The 20,451-nt window shown below is 40.0% G+C and overlaps 2 protein-coding genes across 2 annotated transcripts; both read right to left on the bottom strand.

The window, feature by feature from the left end:
- Positions 1 to 596: 596 nt before the first annotated feature.
- LOC130490543 (vomeronasal type-2 receptor 26-like) lies at positions 597 to 9,008 on the bottom strand. The gene is made up of 6 exons (XM_056864367.1): positions 8,791 to 9,008; positions 6,885 to 7,176; positions 5,948 to 6,727; positions 3,209 to 3,436; positions 2,503 to 2,629; positions 597 to 1,498 (listed from the first exon to the last, which is right to left on the bottom strand). The coding sequence occupies exons 1-6, from the start codon at positions 9,006 to 9,008 to the stop codon at positions 597 to 599; spliced, it is 2,547 nt and encodes an 848-aa protein (XP_056720345.1).
- Positions 9,009 to 12,365: 3,357 nt separating this feature from the next.
- Positions 12,366 to 17,789, bottom strand: LOC130490542 (vomeronasal type-2 receptor 26-like). The gene is made up of 6 exons (XM_056864366.1): positions 17,704 to 17,789; positions 16,926 to 17,217; positions 15,984 to 16,826; positions 15,011 to 15,238; positions 13,780 to 13,906; positions 12,366 to 13,267 (listed from the first exon to the last, which is right to left on the bottom strand). The coding sequence occupies exons 1-6, from the start codon at positions 17,787 to 17,789 to the stop codon at positions 12,366 to 12,368; spliced, it is 2,478 nt and encodes an 825-aa protein (XP_056720344.1).
- Between the last annotated feature and the right edge of the window lie 2,662 nt (positions 17,790 to 20,451).

Genomic DNA, 20,451 nt, shown 5'->3' with positions numbered 1-20,451 from the left:
CCTTTCCCCCCATGTGCCTGATAAGTGCACAGAAAAATATATCTGCTTTTCTCATGTGGAAATCATAAAATTTCACAAACAGGTTTGGATTGCGCTGATGATTAGATGGTAAAAGAAGTGAACATCAGGCATATATATATATGTGTGTGTGTGTGTGTGTGTGTGTGTGTGAAATGGGGTGTTTCTGTTTCTAAACCTTTATGATTTCCCAAAGAAATAACAGATCATTCTGGGAAGAGCAAAGGTACTGGCTGGTAACAACGTTTCGTGGGTAGGAGGGAAAAGAATGACATGTCTCCTTCCCATAGCTGTACATGTTGGACAACATCTGAGGCAGGGCAGTGCTGCCCATCTAGGAGGGAAAATAGCAGGCTTCCATCTACCATGTGATGATAGTGACACTAAATCTCATTGAAAGTTTGAAAGTTTTAATACCCATTGCAGATCATTTTGCTGTACAGAAGGCAGCGGCCTTTTATTGAACCCCAAAACCTACATTGCTGTCTTTATTAGGAGTCTGTGTATAATTGTAGTATTTTGGCATTTCAAAGAACTACCCAGGAAAATAAATTACACATACAATTTTAATGCTCTTTTCAAATTTTCATCCTTATCATGTGTTCTCTGTTATTCAGCTCAGGCCTCAGCACAATGATGTAGCATTTGGGGGGAAAAATGCACCCCAGTAAGCCAGCACTGGAAGCCAAAATGGAGAAAATTTCTACAGCCACCATATATTTCCCCTTTGTACTCATGTAGGTTGGAACAAATGATAGCCAAACACTACAAAAGACCAACATGCTGAAAGTGATGAACTTGGCTTCATTGAAACTGTCAGGTAACTTCCTGGCTAGGAAAGCCACCGTGAAGCTGACCATGGCCAAAAATCCCATATAGCCCAAGACAGAGTAGAACATGGCCGCTGAGCCCTCATTGCATTCCACTATGATTTTCCCTGGCAGTGAGTGCATATCGGTATCTTGAAATGGAGGAGATTTGCTTAACCAAAGACTGCAAAGTCCTACTTGAATAACGATGCAAGAAAGAACAATGGAATTGGCTAGTCTTTTCCCCACCCATTTCCTCAACCTAGAACCTGGTTTGGTAGCAATGAAGACCAGAACCACGGTAATGGTTTTAGCCAATACACTAGAAAGAGCCACAGAGAAGACAACACCAAACGTAGTTTGCCGGAGTAGGCAAGTCACTCTCCTAGGTTGTCCAATGAAGAGCAAGGAGCAGAGGAAGCAAAGCAGGAGGGAGAAGAGGAGAATGTAGGTGAGGCTTCGGTTGTTGGCTTTGACAATGGGGGTGTCCCGGTGCTTCCAGAAGATTCCGAGTACCATAGCTGTGATTAGGGAAAAAGCAATAGCCAACCATGTCAAGATAATCCCTAAAGGTTCTTTGAATGAAAGGAAGCTTATGTCCTTGCGAACACATTGATTTTGGTGTTTGTTAGAATACTGATCCTGTGGACAGCTGATGCAAGCACCCATGTCTGCAAAAAAAAGAGGGTCAGTTATCAAAATATTCCAAGCCTTTATCCCAAGTCTATGGAGAGTGAGTTCAAAGTTTTGTAACAGCTATTATCATTGTTTTATTACAGTGGCTGTGAAATGTTACAGAGTCTATGGAAAACATGAGTTTTGAGGAGGATTGTAGTGACGAAGGGGAGGAGTTGTATGTAGATATTTCCAAGTAATAAAAACACCTTCTCTGTTATTGTGGCTGCTCTGAATGAAGTTCCGTATTCAACCGTCCTCCTGCAAAGCCGTGGCTTCCACATCAGCCAAGAATAACCTAATTCAAAGCTTCCAACTGTCATGGGATCAAAGGTTAGCCTTCAGAAAGCAGCTATTCTTCCTTCTTTTCCCTCCCTCTTGTCAACAATATGGGAAGAAGGATATTAATGAGGGATGATTTGAAGATGTGATAACATCACATCCTGTGCTATGTCGGCTCTCCCAGTCAGTCTCCAATTCTCTGTCCTTTGGATGTCATGCTTTTAAGGAGGCTGAGTAAAGTTCTGTATTCCTAGCATTTTTATATGAAGGTGGGGCTGGAGATCTCCTGCTATTACAACTGATCAGATTACAGAGATCAGTTTAGCCTGGAGAAAATGGCGCTTGGGCTAGGGTTGCAGATCTCTTGTGGTGGCAGGTTTTGGAGACCCTCCCCGCCAAACCCTGCCCACCTCGGCAGGGTTTGGCGGGGAGGGTCTTCAATGCCACAGAGTCCAATTGCCAAAGCCGCCATTTTCTCCAGGTAAACTGATCTCTTGTAAACTGATCAGTTGTAATAGCAGGAGATCTCCAGCCACCACCTGGAGGTTGGCAATCCTACTTGGGAGGCCTCTCATCCCCTCTGACTTCCATGCCCATCCCCAGAGAATGCAGAAGGAGAGATGGTTATTGGGGAGAAAGGTAGTGTCTAAATAGCAGGTCTACTCAGAAGCAACTCCCATTTTAGTTAACGGGGAAAGTCTCAGGAAGGTGTTCTTACCCATCTGCTCAGAGATCATCTCTTCTGGACATGGATCACAATCATAGCAGCAAAATTTCTGTCCTTCCTTCTTTTTCCTGCTGAAGCCCGGAGAGCAGTTTTCATTGCACACTGAAACAGGCCAGCCCTGTTTATACACCAAGAAGGGAGATGATCACAGAGAAAACATATATTGGGAATCTAAGAGTGGCAGGCTGTACACTGAATCAATAGAACAATTATGCCAACATGGATCTCTCCCTCTATGAAACAGGACCCTAACATTCTCTTTCAAGTATCATTAGGGGCAGATGGGCAGAATTACTAAAATGGTTGAGGACGTGTTTTCACATGACTCATCAGGACAAAAGCTCATCACAAAACAAGAAGGCAGGCTTTAATTTCCAAAAAATTATATTAAAGTAGACATTAATTAAATTAATGTAATTACTACCGATTAAATGAAATGGACATTATTAAAAATTATATTTCATACTCAACATTTTCAGATGTATTTTTATAATATATGTGTAAGTTTTAGAACCATCACAGTGTAAATCAAAATTTATATTATGTTTTAGAGCAGTGTCTTAGAGAGAAATGCAGAAGATCCAGAGTTTACTGTGTCCTTTGAATCACCAAAAAGGCAGGCAGAAGTCTGAAATACATGAAATAGATGCCCCTGCTCATTCTTTTACAGAGTTCAGCCTCTGCTTCTATGTCTCACCTGCATAAAGGTTTTATGCCACACAATGCGATCATCTTGAAGGGTTAACTCTTTCCCTACAGGAGCCCAAGGATCCAATCTTCCCACGCGAACTCTAGCAAAAGAGCCATTGTCGAACGTTACCCAGTTTATCACATCAAATCCCTTTTTCATTTCTCCATTTTCCTGAAAAGACAGAGTGTCTCCAGCACTGTTGTTGAACACGATGCTCCTCAGAAAATGATGGATCTAGTTGACGGGGAAAAAATTAATGAGGTGTTGATTAACACTATAGTCCTAAGCAGAGTGACACGCTTAGAAGTCCATTAACTTCAACGAGCTTCAAAGAATGTAACTTTGTTCAGGTTTGTATTGTAACCTTTGCAATCTCCATGCTTAACAATTCCCATATTACTTCTGTTATACTTTTACATGTATACTTTTATTATTATCTGTTATACTTTTATTATGTATAGAATGAACCTTCTCATTTATTCATTGTCATTACAGATGTAGGAACAGATAGGCATCTGGGGAAGAAAATATTATTTTTGCCCCAGGACACCCCTCGAGCAGCAGTGTTGCTATGCCACCTTTTTTTGGAGTCGTAGCCTTGCTGACTGCTATGGTAGGTAGGTACAGATTGATTGCATATAGCCAAAGGCCGTTACAATCAAGTAGACAGGAGCTCAGCGCCCTGAGATTTATTCTCTATGGGGCAGCTGCTTGGACTGTGTATTGTGCTGTAGTCTCTGTTTGGACTGAGTCAGGAAGCCTCTGGGTCTGAAGTTTTAAAGTTAATCAACATTCTCAGGCTGTAATAAGTCCCCCCCCCCCCAAAAAAAAATCAGACACATTTTAATGGGGGCTGGAAAATGCTCTTGTGACTCAGAGGACATAAGCTCTACCCCTGCAAGCAAGCAAAACAAGATTGGGGACTATTTTATTTCTGCTAATACTACTGAGTATACTGTTTCGGTTTCAAACCGATATGCTATCCTAGCACCCCCTCGGTGGCCCCTCGACATAATACTCAGCGGGAAGACCAAATTGAAGCTCTAACATCTTTGTCGGAAGCCGAAGAGGTGGACTCCAGGGATTCCAATAATATCTTAAAGGAACTTTCTCTCCTGACAGCTAAAACAGTGCTGACTGCTATGGGGTCATGTTCACTATTTTTATTTTTGTAACTGCTTTTATTTTATATTTGAGCAACCAAAAATAAACACCTCTGCACTATTCCCAAGGGTTAGAAACAGCGCAGAAAAGACTAAAGATAGCATGGCTTAACAGTGAAATATATTGAACACAAAATGTACAACCAAGCATATAACAAACTATCTAAAGATAAGTATGTACAAGGTAAGATTAAAAGGTGATACAGCAACGATCAATCCAAGGTCGACTTCTTCAAACGAAGAATGAGTAGAAAGGGATACGATCGTTTCAAGTCTTCCTCAGTCACGTTAATTTCCACATTAATATGCCAACTTGACTTAAATTACAGCATTTAAGGCTTTTGATACAATTCTCCCGTTGGGATGAAACAAGCAACCACATACAAAATTTCCATTTCATAACTTCCTGGATCAGGATAATAAATTTCCAATATACATGGTCACACAGACAATTTCAATAAGTTGCTAAGTTCCTTGAAGGGATACTTATTTTATATTCGGCAACTGGGAAGCCTCTGAGGATCTGCAGATCTACCCCACTTCAAGAATGGGCTGCAAGGTGTCAATTTCCATTAACTTGGGGCGAGCTAAATTAATAGTCTTTCCACTATCATGAATTGCTGGCCTCCCCATCCTCATCCCCCCCAACTTGGTTGGGGGTCCACTACTGACCTGGATGGTCCAGTGGCTGTGAATTAGACTTGAAAGGCCATCTTGCTTTTATTGCTTTTATTGTAGTATGATTTATGAGTTTTAAAGTTTGTTTTAATATATGTTTTAAATGATGTTTTTATAATCATGTTGTGACCTGCTCTGAGCCCAGCTTGCTGGGAATGAGAGCAGGATAGAAATGCAAATAATAAATAAATAAGTATTACTATCAATGTTATTAATGATTTAGTCACAGACCTTAACAATGTTCAGATTAAAACAAAACAAAATATATAACCTCCAACACCCAGAATTTCATTAATAAAATTTTTAAAATGTTACAGTCACATATATACGGTACATATTATTGCTGATTTAAACATTATAGTTCCCCTAAGATATTATTTCTATGGCAGCTTTGGAGCCTAATTTTCAACAAATTTGTTCCTTAACTTAGATGCTAACATGATAAAAAAAGCCACACTAAGGGTGATCTTAGAATTAACGTCTGCCATTAAAAATCTAACTCGGCCTTCAACTGTATCTAATACATCTGGGATATGCTGGGTTAACTTAAAACGAATGGAGTCATAAAATGAGCAACTAAACAAAATATGTGGGAGATCCTCTATTGAACCTGTGGAACACGGACATAGCCTTAGATTATGGGGAATTTTTGAATATCTACCATGGGTATAAGCTGAAGGCATCATTTGAAATTGTGCCCATTGTAAATGCTCTCCTTAACCCTGGGGCCAAAAGTTCGGTTAAACAATTTGAGAACAGCTTTTTCGATTTGAATAATGGATACCATGGGGAGAACTTGGACTTTTGTATTAGGCACATATCATTATCAGTTTCTTTTCCAGCAATCCATAATCAAGTAAGTAAGTAAATAAATAATAGTGGTGTTTCATGAAGGAGTAATTACCTGCCATGGTCGCACATTCCCTCCTTCTGCAAGTCTTCTGTGCTTGGATCTGGAGATGTGTGTGCCATGTAAAGCATGTGCCACAGCATGAACAGCATCATAGACATTGTAACTGTGACCCATCATACTCATTTCAAACAAAATCATTGGAACGCTCTCCAGCCTCTCATCGCCAGTGCAGGTTTTGCTGCTGCTCCCAAGAACATGGGAATTTTTCAGTGAACAGCCGAATGCCTGCTCCCAGAAGTTCTGTATGAAACCGTCTCCTTTTGCCCAGGTAGGACTGACGTCCTGAAGGAATTCTTGGAATCCTGGTGGCTGATTGGAGTGAACGGTGAAGGATATGGCCCCATGGAAACTTTCGATATCCCAGTTCTTTTCAAAGGAAAAGGATGCAAAATCCCATTGGCATGTAAAAATCCACACTTTATGCAAAGGTGGTAATGACACAAAAGGTGCTAGAAACAACATCATTCTCAGAACAAATACAAATGCAGGTTCTGCATATACAAAATATACATTAGCTTTTGTCCTATTGTGAACAGTGAAAGCATCTCCTTGCTCCAAAAGCAAGTCTATTGCCTCCTGCAGATAAGTTATTTTGGGGGATCTTATTGTGAAGGCAAAACAGATGCCATTTTCAGTGAGCAATGGTTCCATGGTTTCCAAAAATCTGACCCCGTTATCATCATCCATAGCCATAAGCCCAATCCACGTCCACCTAAAATGCTGAAGTAAGCGAACAACTCCCCTATATTGAGAGTCTTCATTTGGGACCATCTGATACAGAGAAGGGAATAGCATTTTGTTACCATGCTCTGGGGAAAAAATTCCATATGTGAGCTGAAAGAAATGTGTTGGTAATTTTTTAAAGGATTACAACAGAATGTGATTTTTTTTGTTAAAGAATTTTTATATTCCTCGAGGAATTTCCTACCTGTGGCATCTTGTAGATGGAAATGACAGTGGCTATGTTGACTGAAATGTCAGCAGTAAGTCCTCCAATGATTGTGATGAGTTTGTTTTTTGTATCGCACTTAAAATTTGGTACAAACCTCCGCTGTGTGGAAAGCAAGCTCAGGGTGGCTTTGTAGGTCATCCTTGGAACATAGTAGCTGTTGAGGATATGGAAACCCAACGTGGCATTAGGTAAGAGATTGGGATTGTCATTGATCTCTTTGACTGCAAATGCCAAAGCTAGGTTATGCTGGTAGTTCTTTGACACTGACCTGCAATGAATGTCCATGAGTATTGATTCAAACAAAATTTGAACATAAGATCTGCCACACAAACTCCTCTAATGATCTACCTACGAACATGGCACAGATGCCCAAACTCCCCCTGTATTTACCTACCATCACTAGTGTTTTACACTACCATCACATGGAGTTTGATTTAGCCATTGTGATGAATCACAGTTGATGGACTTATCCTCCATGTCTTTGTCTCATCCCCTTTTAAAGGCAACTAAAGATGCAGCTTAATGACATCCTTGGAATTTTACTTCCACAAGTTAATTAATGTTTGAGTGAAGAAATAATTCCTTTTGTCCGTCCTCAATCAGCTGACCGTGAACATCACTGGTTACCATTGTGTGTGAATATTGTGGGACAGAATAAAAAAGTTCTCTCTATCCACTTTTATAGATTCAATTAGCCAACTTTTTAACTCAGTCCCATCCAGTTCTTCCATTACTATAGCCCCTGTTCCTCATATCTTTTGCTCATGTTGGTCCCATAGCCTTACTGATCCTTGTGAGAGCTAATTGTGAGAACTATTCATGTAACTCCAATTTCCTGTCATTTGACTGGTTTATAATTCCATTCATTCAAGAGCATTAAATCACAGAATTTTTCAAAAGCCTTTTGGAAGCCCAAGAAGATAATGTTTATAGAGGATCCATGCTCACATTCTCTTTCAAAGAACACCAAACAGCTGGTTATATAGAACTTCTCCTTACAGAAGCTGCGAGGGTTCATTCTCAGTATCTGAGTCCAAACTTTCTTTCAAAGATTTCCTCTCTTCCACTCTTTCACACCTACTGCCTCTTTTCCTTTGACTTTAATACCAGTATACAAGCATGGAGCCACCTCAAGGTTTCTTCAAGTTCATCCAGAAAATATCACTGTTCCATAAAAAATTTGGCATGACTTTTGGTTCCCTTATTCATACACCCCTAAGTCTATGTTTATGGTACTGGAATGCAATGAGATTCCTCCCCTTTTTATCCCTACCACCATATCTTTCAGTTTTTGTTGTTTCCGTTATTTCCAATTTCTCTGAAATTTCTCTTCAACTCACACCTTTTCCATGAACAATGTGGCACAAAGCTGTGTTCCCTTCCCTTATTAAAATTAAGTCTAAGCATATGGAATAGCAGTGTAACCTCTGCTTATCCCCACCTCAATACCCTTCCCTCATTTTGTTTATTCTATTATTTCAACATTTAGACTGTAAACACCTCAGGGAAGAAATATCTTGTACCTTCTAAAGCAGTGGTTCCCAACCTTTTTTTGACCAGGGACCACTAGGACTTTTTTGTTCGGTGCAGGGACCCCAAGGTTCAAAATAAAAATTGTGAGAATTTGAAAATAAACTAATCATAACTGTTAGTTAAACATTAAACTTAGAATAATATTTGAATATATATTTTTATATTAGAGAACTTTTAATTGAAAATATTAATTTATTATGGGTTTATAACTTTGTTTCGCGGACCTTAATTTAGTTCTAGCGGACCCCTGGGGGTCCCTGGTTGGGAACCAGTGTTCTAAAGTGACATGTATAGTCATAGCACTCTCTCTATTAAAACATAATGAAAGGAGTTTTAAAGAATTCCTTACATGGGTTCATTAAACAACATCTGTGCAGGTTGCAGTGTGAAACTGGGAGTGTTGTGGAAGTTGAAGACTTGAGAGACAATCCCACCAATGATAAGGTCCCCCGGTTGGTAGAATTCATGAGGGATAGGCAGAGGATCATCATCTGCAGTGCAATTACTAGAATGTTTCTTGCAAACATTATGAGGCAGCAGAATGAGAAGCAACAGCAGTATCAGCATTGTCCTGATGACAAACTTTTTCCTACCACAATCAGATTACCCTTTCTATGTCTAGCACTAGGTGTTTTTTTTTACAGTCAATAGTCATTCAGCTAATAGTCTTTTTTTTTAATTACCTGGAACTTAAAGGATAAGGAGGAAAAAGAAGGGATCTTTCAATGCAAGCAAATTGTTGTTAAAATGTATGAGAGAATAAATGAAAGGGAATATACTTTAATTAAAAAGTAAAGTGGGAATTATGAAACAGCAGATGAGCAGAAACCAGCCTTTCCCTACATCCAATGCCTTTCAGAGTTGGAAGATTTTATAGCATCTTTCAGATACAGTAACTTGTTTTGTTCACTGCCACTCTATTCGGTAGCTGCAAACCAATAATTTTGAGACTACCTATTAGTTAGGTGGTGGTTGCAGTGGCTGGAGGCTTTGGTGGCAATTTAACACTTGGACTATTCAATTAAACAAGCACATGAAGACACTGTAACAAACGTTGCTTGTTTTGCTTAGTTTTTTTTTAATGTTACACTTGGGAACAATCTTGACAGGCAGCTGTGATGAGGTCACACACCGCACTTGAGGTCAATGGTGGTTACCAATTCAATGTACATCACCTTGGATTGCCAACATCAAAATTGTGACCCATGGTGTTGCACTCAAAACAAGACTGACAAATGTTGGATTTCAAGTCTTTTGCATGCAGAAAAGCATCATTTTTCTATGGATGTAGGTCAACATTAGGTAATGATTATATCAAACTTGATGAAATCCAGTTAGAATTTATTATATTGGGACAATCATGTTTTTGTTGTGTTCAGAGATACTGCACAGAGCAGATTTTAAAAAAGAAATAATTTTTGCACCCCTTTCAGAGATTATCTAAAAAGCATGAAAAGAGTTCATAGGCTATTGGAGCTTAACATGTGATGATTACCGAGAACATTTTCTTTTGTTGGCTGCTCAGTCTGTTTGTCTGATTGTTCAGTAAACAATAGGAGAGGGTGGGTGTTCTTTGGCTTGGTAGGTGTTCCCAGACAGCTACCACATGGAGGTTACTGTAAGCTGGTCATTTTCAGACATATCTCTGAGCATTCTTGGCACTGGAAGAGTGATATTAGTGACCTGTGAGATGCCTCTGCATCTTTTTAAGAGGTGCTAATTTGAGCTCTGATTCGATCAGGCCACTTTTACTCATTCTAAAGTTTCATCTTGTTTTGTTCCATTAATCTCCCATTGACTTAACTAAGGGCATCATGAGATCTGGAAACTTTCTCTCAAATGCACACACACACACACACACACACACACACACACACACACATATATATATATATACAGAGAGAGAGAGAGAGAGAGAGAGAGAGAGAGAGAGAGAGAGAGAGAGAGAGAGAGAGAGAGAGAGAGAGAGATGCTTTAGTAAATAGTTTGTAAATAAACAAATCACTTTCCCATGGGTTTCAATAAGGAGATCATGAAATCTGTAGGACTTTCTTTCCCCCTCAAACAAACCTGCATCCTTCTGGGACCCTGAGCCAATTCTTCCTTTCCTCCCACGTGCCTGATAAGTGCACAGAAAAAGATATCTGCTTTTCTCATCTATGAGAAATCATAAAAGTTTACAACCAGGTCATGAAAGATAAAGCTAAACTACTCCCCCTTTGGATTGCACTGATTATTAGATGATAAAAGCGATCAACATCAGGGTTAACTGGGCCTGGTGCTAATGGACCAATAAACCACTTAAGGCTGTCAGAAATAGCCAATTCAAATGCATTTATTCAAAATTCTAATCTGTTATGTCAAGCACAGGGATCTCTTTTTATTGGGAGAAATTAGCTGGAGATAAGACAGAACTTTGCAAGAGGCTGGCGTGGGGATCTTTGAACCAATTTATGCATTAGATGAGCAAACCAATGAAAAGAGTCCCAGTAATGAAACATTTTATGATTTTTAAGGATTTTATTAAAAGTAATCAAATTTGTTGCACACACACAAAATTCCCAACACATGAGGAACTAAGAAAGCAAAGGTTTGAGGGGGTAGTCACAAGGATAAAAGGGTCTGGGGGTTTATAGTTACCTTCCTGAAGAGCAAGGTCCCAGATAGAGTCAGCTGCAAGAAAGCAAGAAGCAACCAGCACTACTGGCAAGGAAAATGATACATGCAAGTATCATTTGGATCCAGGAAAGTGGTTGAAGTTTTACTATGGCCAATGGGGCTATACTTATACCCCTAAATGTAGCTGGCGGATATGACTGGCAATGTCTTGAAATGGCTGGTCATTGCCAGTGACAAAGGCTTGATTGCTCGATATTGGATTAAGAGGGTGCAGTGAATAAGGTCATCAGAAATGATGTCTAGGAACTTGAGATTTAAGAATCTAAGCATTGAGTTATAGAATTGGAAATTAAGGTGAGGTCTGGAAGAAGTGAGTCAGAGGGCTGGGCTGGCTACCGGATAGGATTAGGGGTACATCTGAACAGAGTTGATGAGAACTGGCAGGATGTATGCAATCTACTGCAGGATAACTATAGAAATGCTAAAGACTTGTCCTTGTCTTCTTTTGTCTTCATGGAAAAGCAGCAACGTACCTTTCAGGGGAGAGTATGGTACAACATTCCTGGATTCAGCCAGTCAGCTTTCTGCCTCCTTGGCACAACCAAGATGGATGCCAGGAGACCCCTTTTAGTCCCTGGCTATACAGCACTGTTCCATCTTTTGCATACTAGCTCCAGTCCTAAACACCTTGTGGGGTTTCCCAGAGTAGCTTTGGGCCCTCATAGGAGACCATAACATATAAGCCCAAGGTGGGTAACACCCACATAGCAAAAGAGAAGAAATATCAAACACAGAAACTCCACATAGATCTATATGTAGAGAGAGAGAGAGAGAGAGAGAGAGAGAGAGAGAGAGAGAGAGAGAGAGAGAGAGAGAGAGAGAGAGAGAGAGAGAGAGAGAGAGAGAGAGAGAGAGAGATATATATATATATCATTCTGGGAAGAGCAAAGCGGCTGGTTTTGTGGGTAGGAGGAAGAGGAATGACATGTCTCCTTCATACAGCTGTAAATGTCAGCCAAGAGGAGTTTTACTGTTTATGGACTCTGAGGTAGGGCAGTGCTGCCCATCTAGGAAGAAAAACAGAAGGCTCCCATCCACCATGTGTTAATAGTGGCACTAAGTCTTATTGAAAGTTTAAAAGTTTTAATACCCATTGCAGATCATTTTGCTGTACAGAAGGCAGCGGCTTTTTATTGACCCCCCTATATTGCTGTCTTTATTAGGAGTCTGTGTATAATAGTTGCATTTTGGTGTTTCAAAGAAGTACTCAGGAAAATAAATTACTAATACAATTTAAATGCTCTTTCAAATTTTCATCCTTATCATGTGTTCTCTGTTATTCAGCCCAGGCCTCAGCACAATGATGTAGCATTTTGGGGAAAAAATGCACCCCAGTAAGCCAGCACTGGAAGCCAAAATGGAGAATATTTCTACAGCCACCATATATTTCCCCTTTGTACTCATGTAGGTTGGAACAAAAGACACCCAAACACTACAAAAGACCAACATGCTGAAAGTGATGAACTTGGCTTCATTGAAACTGTCAGGTAACTTCCTGGCTAGGAAAGCCACCGTGAAGCTGACCATGGCCAAAAATCCCATGTAGCCCAAAACAGAGTAGAACATGGCCACTGAGCCCTCATTGCATTCCAGTATGATTTTCCCAGTCAGTGAGTGTATATCGGTATCTTGAAATGGAGGAGATGCACTTAACCAAAGACTGCAAAGTCCTACTTGAATAAAGACGCACAAAAGAACAATGGAATTGGCTAGTCTTTTCCCCACCCATTTCCTCAACCTAGAACCTGGTTTGGTAGCAATGAAGGCCAGAACCACGGTAATGGTTTTAGCCAATACACTAGAAAGAGCCACAGAGAAAACAACACCGAACATTGTTTGCCGGAGAAGGCAGGTCACTCTCCTAGGTTGTCCAATGAAGAGCAAGGAGCAGAGGAAGCAAAGCAGGAGGGAGAGGAGGAGAATGTAAGTGAGGCTTCGGTTGTTGGCTTTGACGATGGGGGTGTCCCGGTGCTTCCAGAAGATTCCGAGTACTATAGATGTGATTAGGGAAAAAGCAATAGCCAACCATGTCAAGATAATCCCTAAAGGTTCTTTGAATGAGAGGAAGCTTATGTCCTTGCGAATGCATTGATTTTGGTGTTTGTTGGAATACTGATCCTGTGGACAGCTGATGCAATCATCCATGTCTGCAAAAAAAGAGTATCAATTATCAAAATATTCCAAGCCTTTATCCCAAGTCTATGGAGAGTTCAAAGTTTTGTAACAGCTATTATCATTGTTTTATTACAGTGGCTGTGAAATGTCACAGATTCTATGGAAAACATGAGTTTTGAGGAGGATTGTAGTGACAAAGGGGAGGAGTTGTATATAGATACTTCCAAGTAATAAAAGCACCTTCTGTGTTATTGTGGCTGCTCTGAATGAAGTTCCGTATTCAACCGTCCTCCTGCAAAGCAGTGGCTTCTTGTCAGCCAAGGCTAACCTAATTCAAAGCTTCCACTGGTCATGGGATCAAAGGTTAGCTTTCAGAAAGCAGCCATTCCTCCTTCCTTTCCCTCCTTCTTGTCAACAATATGGGAAGAAGGATATTAATGAGGGAGGGTGGCTGTGAAATGTCACAGATTCTATGGAAAACATGAGTTTTGAGGAGTGACTCCCATTTCAGTTAATGGGGAAAGTCTCAGGATGATGTTCTTACCCATCTGCTCAGAGATCATTCCTTCTGAACATGGATCACAATCATAACAGCAAAATTTCTGTCCTTCCTTCTTTTTCCTGTTGAAGCCCGGATAGCAGTTTTCATTGCACACTGAAACAGGCCAGCCCTGTCCAGCAACCAAAAAGGGAGATGAGTACAGAGAAAATATACATTGGGAATGTAAGGCTAGAAAGATGCCACCACAGAGCTCTCCTTAAATGAAACAGGACCCTGACATTCTCTTTCCAGATTAGTGTCAGAAAGGAGAATGATGCTGACCATCTTAAGCCAAATCAGACTAATTGATAGATAGATGACAACTATCGTATTATGAAAATCAAACACAGACAGAAAGAAACACAGAATGAATGAATCCCGGCACCAGGAACTGTTCAATGAGAAAGGCATTTGCTATGATAGGCACCTGATGACCCTGCCTCCAAAGGTATTTTTATGCCCCCTGACCAATACACTTCTGGTGAAACCTAAGGCAAAAGCTGCTCACGAAACAAGAAGGCAGGCTTTAATTTCAAAAAATATTATGTTAAAGGAGACATTCATTCTAATCGATACTGATTAAATTAAAGGAACATGATAATAAAGAAATTTTGAAATTTGTATGGATAATATATATTGATGAGACCTCTTATCTTTCATACTCAGCTTTTTCAGAACAATGTCATACTGAAGGTTGCCCCGAGTAGAGGCTTTGTTTCTCTGCACGGTGACCATCTCTTTGAATCAGATTTTTCATGACCACAATAAAGGACTGCTCACAGGATGTCATTTGCCACCAAAAGGAATGTTTTCCATGCCTTATTTCTCCTGCATTTAAGCCTTTTTCCTCTGTTTGGAAGCTCATTTGCATGGACATCATGCAAAGCAACCCAGAAATGAAGGCAGACCCCAGACTTTGAGGCACCAGCCTGGCATTGCTTCTTTAGGCCAGTGCTCAGCAACACAGAACATTTGAACCTGATCTACAGTTCGGCTTGCAAATGCCTGGGGGATGGTGGCAAGGTCCATAAAATTTGCAGGTCCATAAAATTGGACCTCCTGCCCCAAAGTTCACCAAACTTTGCTGACCATCGAAGGTGAGCCCCTTGCAGCCTCACTGCAAACTTGGGAACTCTATCTCCAAAACTTGGGGACTCTATCTCCAAAAAAATACACAAAATAGATGCCCGTGCTCATTCTTTTACAGAGTTCAGCCTCTGCTTCTATGTCTCACCTGCGTAAAGGTTTTATGCCACACAATGTGATCATCTCGAAGGGTTAACTCTTTCCCTACAGGAGCCCAAGGATCCAATCTTCCCACTCGTACTCTAGCAAATGAGCCATTGTTGAACGTTACCCAGTTTATCACATCAAATCCCGTTTTCATTTCTCCATTTTCCTGAAAAGACAGAGTGTCTCCAGCACTGTTGTTGAACACGATGCTCCTCAGAAAATGATGGATCTAGTTGACAGGGGGGGAAAGAAGGAGTTGTTGATTAGCACTATAAAGTGACAACCTTCAAGGTCCATTGAATTCAATGTGCTTCAAAGGAAGTTACTTTGCTCAGGTTTGCACTGTAACCTTTGCTATCTGCATGCTTAAGAAGTCCTATATGACTTCTCTTATACTTTGACGTTTGTTGATTATGTGTAGCATGGACTTCATTATTTGTTCAATGTTGTTACAGATGTAGGAGCAAGTATGCATCTTGAGAAGAAATTATTATCTTTCGTACAACATGTGCAACAATGAGTGACTACAGTTTAGGTAGGTAGGTAAAATTTACTGCGTCAGACCAAAGGCCATAACAGTATGACAAAAACAACTGCCCAGGCAGTAATAAATATAACAATGAAAGAATACACAGCATTCTTCCACAAGATTCTCCATTTCATTTTCTGGGATTCATTTTCTTTCATATTTTAAGAATTATTTAGATACTCCAATAGTATGCATAAAACTAAACAGATGACAATTGCCTACTAGTTATTTGTAAATTGATGCTGTGATGGTTTTTTTTTTTAAAGAAAAAAAAAGAAAGAAAACACAGCAAGGTTAAAAACAGTTTTAAAATTGACAGGACCAGGGAATAAACTGAGCAAACACAGTTTCAGAGGAATGCTTTAAAGGATACTGAAATGTCAATAATCATCTTCTTGGGACAGTCAAAATTACTAATAGTTGTGTGTCATGAAGGAGTAATTACCTGCCATGATTGCACATTCCCTCCTACTGCCAGTCTTCTATACTTGGATCTGGAGTTGTGAATGCTATGTAAAGCATGTGCCACAGCTTGAACAGCATTGTAGACATTGTAACTGTGGCCCATCATGCTCATTTCAAACAAAATCATTGGGATGCTCTCCAACTTTTCATTGCCAGTGCAGGGTTTTTTGCTGTCCCCCAGAACATGTGAATTTTTCAGCGAACAAGTGAATGCCTGCTCCCAGAAGTTCTGTATGAACCCGTCTCCTTTTGTCCAGGTAGGACTGATGTCCTGAAGGAATTCTTGGAATCCAGGTGGCTGATTGGAGTGAACAGTGAAGGATAGGGCCCCATGGAAACTTTCGATATCCCAATTCTTTTCAAAGGAAAAGGATGCAAAATCCCATTGGCATGTAAGAATCCACACTTTATGAATAGGTGGCAGTGAAACAAAAGGTGCTAGAAATATCAACATTCTCAAAGAAAATACAAATGCTGGTATGGCATACACAAAATATACATTAGCTTTTGTCCTGTTGTGAACAGTGAAAGCATCCCCTTGCTCCAAAAGCAAGTCTATTGCCTCCTGCAGATAAGTTATTTTGGGGAACCTTATCGTGAAGGCAAAACAGATGCCATTCTCAGTAAGCAATGGTACCATGGTTTCCAAAAATCTATCCCCATTGTCATCATCCATAGCTAAAAGTCCAATCCACGTCCACCTAAAATGCTGAAGCAAGCGAACAACTCCCATATATTGAGAAGCTTCATTTGGGACCATCTGATACAGATAAGGGAGTAGCCTTTTGTTACCATGCTCCAGGGAAAATATTCCATATGTGAGCTGAAAGAAATGCGTTGGTAATTTTTAAAGGATTATAACAGAATGTGCAATTCTTTGTTAAAGGTGTAGAATTTCCATATTCCTTGAGGAATTTCCTACCTGTGGCATCTTGTAGATGGAAATGGCAGTGGCTATGTTCACTGAAATGTCAGCGGTAAGTCCTCCAATGATTGTGATGAGTTTGTTTTTTGTATCACACTTAAAATTGGGTACAAACTTCCACTGAGTGGAAAGCAAGCTCAGGGTGGCTTTGTAGGCCATCCTTGGAACATAGTAGCTGTTGAGGATGTGGAAACCCAATGTGGTGTTAGGTAAAAGATTGGGATTCTCATTGATCTCTTTTACTGCAAATGCCAAGGCCAGGTTCTGCTGGTAGTTCTTTGGCACTGACCTGCAATGAGAATCCAAGGGCGTTGAATCAAACAAAATTTGAACATAAGATCTGCCACACAATATTGTGGGACAGAGAGAATCTATGGATTCATCAAGCCAACTTTTTTACTCAGTCCCATCCAGTACTCTATTTACTGTAGCCTCTGTTCTACATGTCTTTTGCTCATGTTGGTCCCATAACCTTATTGGTCCTTTTGGGAGCTAATTGTGTGAACTGTTCACATACTCCAATTTCCTGTCATTTAACTGGTTTATAATGCCTTTCATTCAGGAGCCTTTCATCACAGAATTTTTCAAACGCTTTTTGGAAGCCCATGAAGATAATGACTACTAAGGATCCATGCCCACATTCTCTCCCAAAGAACACCAAACTGCTGGTGACATAGAACTACTTACAGAAGCCATGAGGGTTCATTCTCAGTATTGCTTGTTCCTTTATGTACTTAGTAATTCTATCTTGAATTAACTGTTTCCACTAATTTACTTGGAACAGACTTTAGGGTAACTAGTCTGTAATTTCTGTGATATCTTCTGGTACCAAATAGTGAGTGCCTTTGCGCCCTGCATCATCGTATTAAGTTGTGCATTTAACAGATCTTTGTTTTGCAGTAGTTCTCATGTTATAATGCTTACCTCCATCTCAGGATAAACTACAAGTGCTGTTTTTTTTTTAAAAAAAGGTTTCTTTTAAAATTAAAATACAAAAGGATAGTATATTGGACTGACCAAGATATGTATTCAGTCTATTGAAAACAAAGACTTGAACCCCATAGAAGATTTCTGCATGGGCAACATTCATTGTGCAAGAGGAATCACCAAAAAAATGTTCCTTGCTTTCTGCTTTCTCCAAGGGGAAACAATTGTTTCCCTATTCTCTCCTGAAACAATTGCAAAAGCAAATGGAACGAAATCATGGTAACCATCCATTGAGCATTCCATTTCCCAAAAGCACAATTGTCTTTCCTTTGTATTGATATCAAAGCATCATGTCTTGCTGCTCCTACCTGCACATGTGGAACTTCAGTTGGTTAATATTAATGAGGCCTGGTTTTATTATTGGTCAAACTTTATCTGCATTGGTTGAATGAATGTGGGTAGTGGCAACGTGGATACAGAAAGTTGGTTAGTACCTGGAGGCACCGAAGGATGAAGGGAGGTTACCCAATCCAACATAAGATTGGCTGTTATAGCCAAAGTGGTCGAACAAGGCTCCTTTGGTGCTGGGTAGCATTAGCTGACTCTCTGATGTAATGGGTAAGGTTATGAGGCTTGGCACCTCTCTGCACAGGATTGTGGGCAGGCAATGAAAAAAGAAACATGGCATCATTGGGTGGTCCAAGTGTGGGGGTTTCCATATGCAGGTAGTCTGCAAACATTGTCCAGGTTGTGGATTATTTTTGCAGGTATATTCAAATAAACTGGACAGTGTTAAAATTAAGTTTTGAGTGTAATAGATGATCAAGTCCTTAAACAGGAAGCAACATTACAGAGGTGACAACTGTGGATAGAATAAACTATTGCAGCATTTGAGGGAATTTATGGAAAAATTGCCTGAGAGTAAAGTTTCTTTCAAAGACTTCCTATCCACCCTTTCACACCTGCTGCCTCTTTTCCTTGGTCTTTAATGCCAGTACACTAGCATGGAACCACCTCCTGGTTTCTTCAAGTTCATCCTGAAAACATCCCTGTTCTATGAAAAACCTGGCATGACCTTTGGTTCCCTTATTCTCACACCACTAACTCTATGTTTTGGGGGCTGGAATGTAATGAGATTCCTCCCATTCTTACCCCTGCCACAGTATCCATAGCTTTTGTTGTTTCCATTATTTCCAATTTCCCTGAAATTTCTCTTCCACTCACACCTTTTCTGTGAACAATTTCGCACAAAGCTTTGTTCCCTTCCCCTTTTAAAATTAAGTCCAAGCATATGTAACAGGAATAAACCTCATTCCACCTCTGTTTAACCCCGCCTCAATATCATTCTCACATTTTGTTTTTTCTATAACTTCAACATTCCTTACATGGGTTCATTAAACAATGTCTGTGCAGGTTGCAGTGTGAAACTGGGAGTGTTGTGGAAGCTGAAGACCTGAGAGACAATCCCACCAATGATAAGGTCACCCGGTTGGTAGAATGCATGAGGAATAGGCAGAGGATCATCATCTGCAGTGCAATTAATAGAATGTTTCTTGCATACATTACAAGGCAGCAGAATGAGAAGCAGCAGCAGTATCAGCATCATTGTGATGACAAACCTTTTTCCTACCATGTTCAGATGACCATTTCTATGTAAATCATTCTGTGTCCAGCACTAGGTTTTTGTGACAGTCATAGTCGTTAGCTAATAGTCTTTTTTTTAAGTTACCTCGAACTTAAAGAATAAGGAGGAAAAAGAAGTGATCTTTCAATGCAAGCAAATTGTTGTTAAAATGTATGAGAGACAAATGAAAGGGAATATACTTTAATTAAAAAAATAAAGTGGGAATTATGAAACAGCAGATGAGCAGAAGCTAGCATTTTCCTACATTCAATGCTTTTCAGTGTTGGGGGATTTTATAGCATCTTTCAGATACAGTAATTTGTTTTGTTCGCTGGTAGTCTATTAGGTAGCTCAAAACCAATAATTTTGGTTATGATACTCCCTTTTAATTAGATGGTGATTGCAGTGGCTGGAGGCGTAGTCGGCAATTTAACACTAGGACCATTTAATTAAACAAGCACCTGAATATACTGTAACAAAAGTTGCCTGTTTTGCTTAGTTTTTTAATGTTATAATTGGGAACAATCTTGACAGGCTGCTAACTGGGATGATGTCAGACACCACACTTGAGATCAATGCTGGTTACCTATTCAGTGTAAATTACCTTGGATTGTGTGTGTGTTAAGTGCCATCAAGTCACATCCGACTCATGGTGACCCTATGAATCAAAGTCCTCCAAAATGTCCTATCTTTGACAGCCTTGCTCAGGTCTTGCAAACTGAAGGCTGTGGCTTCCTTTATCGAGTCAATCCATCTCTTGTTGGGTCTTCCTCTTTTCCTGCTGCCCTCAACTTTTCCTAGCATGACTGTCTTTTCTAGTGACTCTTGTCTTCTCATAATGTGACCAAAATATGATAGCCTCAGTTTAGTCATTTTAGCTTCTAGGGTCAGATCAGGCTTGATTTGATTTATAACCCACTGATTTGTTTTCTTGGCAATCCACGGTATCCGTAATACTGTCCTCCAACACCA

This window comes from Euleptes europaea, chromosome 18, assembly GCF_029931775.1.
Source record: "Euleptes europaea isolate rEulEur1 chromosome 18, rEulEur1.hap1, whole genome shotgun sequence".
Classification (NCBI taxonomy): Eukaryota; Metazoa; Chordata; class Lepidosauria; order Squamata; family Sphaerodactylidae; genus Euleptes; species Euleptes europaea.
The sequence above is the reverse complement of the archived record's forward strand: the minus strand, read 5'-3'. Positions and strand labels throughout refer to the sequence as shown.

Coding starts and splice junctions, on each gene's coding strand:
- LOC130490543 (XM_056864367.1), bottom strand. CDS start 9,008: ATGCTGATACTGCTGTTGCTTCTCATTCTGCTGCCTCATAATGTTTGC. Junction 6,728..6,884: donor CCATCTACAAGATGCCACAG/GTAGGAAATTCC, acceptor TCTCTGTATCAG/ATGGTCCCAAATGAAGACTC. Junction 3,437..5,947: donor GGAATGTGCGACCATGGCAG/GTAATTACTCCT, acceptor CCCGTCAACTAG/ATCCATCATTTTCTGAGGAG.
- LOC130490542 (XM_056864366.1), bottom strand. CDS start 17,789: ATGATGCAGGGCGCAAAGGCACTCACTATTTGGTACCAGAAGATATCA. Junction 15,239..15,983: donor GGAATGTGCAATCATGGCAG/GTAATTACTCCT, acceptor CCTGTCAACTAG/ATCCATCATTTTCTGAGGAG. Junction 13,907..15,010: donor GGCATAAAACCTTTACGCAG/GTGAGACATAGA, acceptor GTTGCTGGACAG/GGCTGGCCTGTTTCAGTGTG.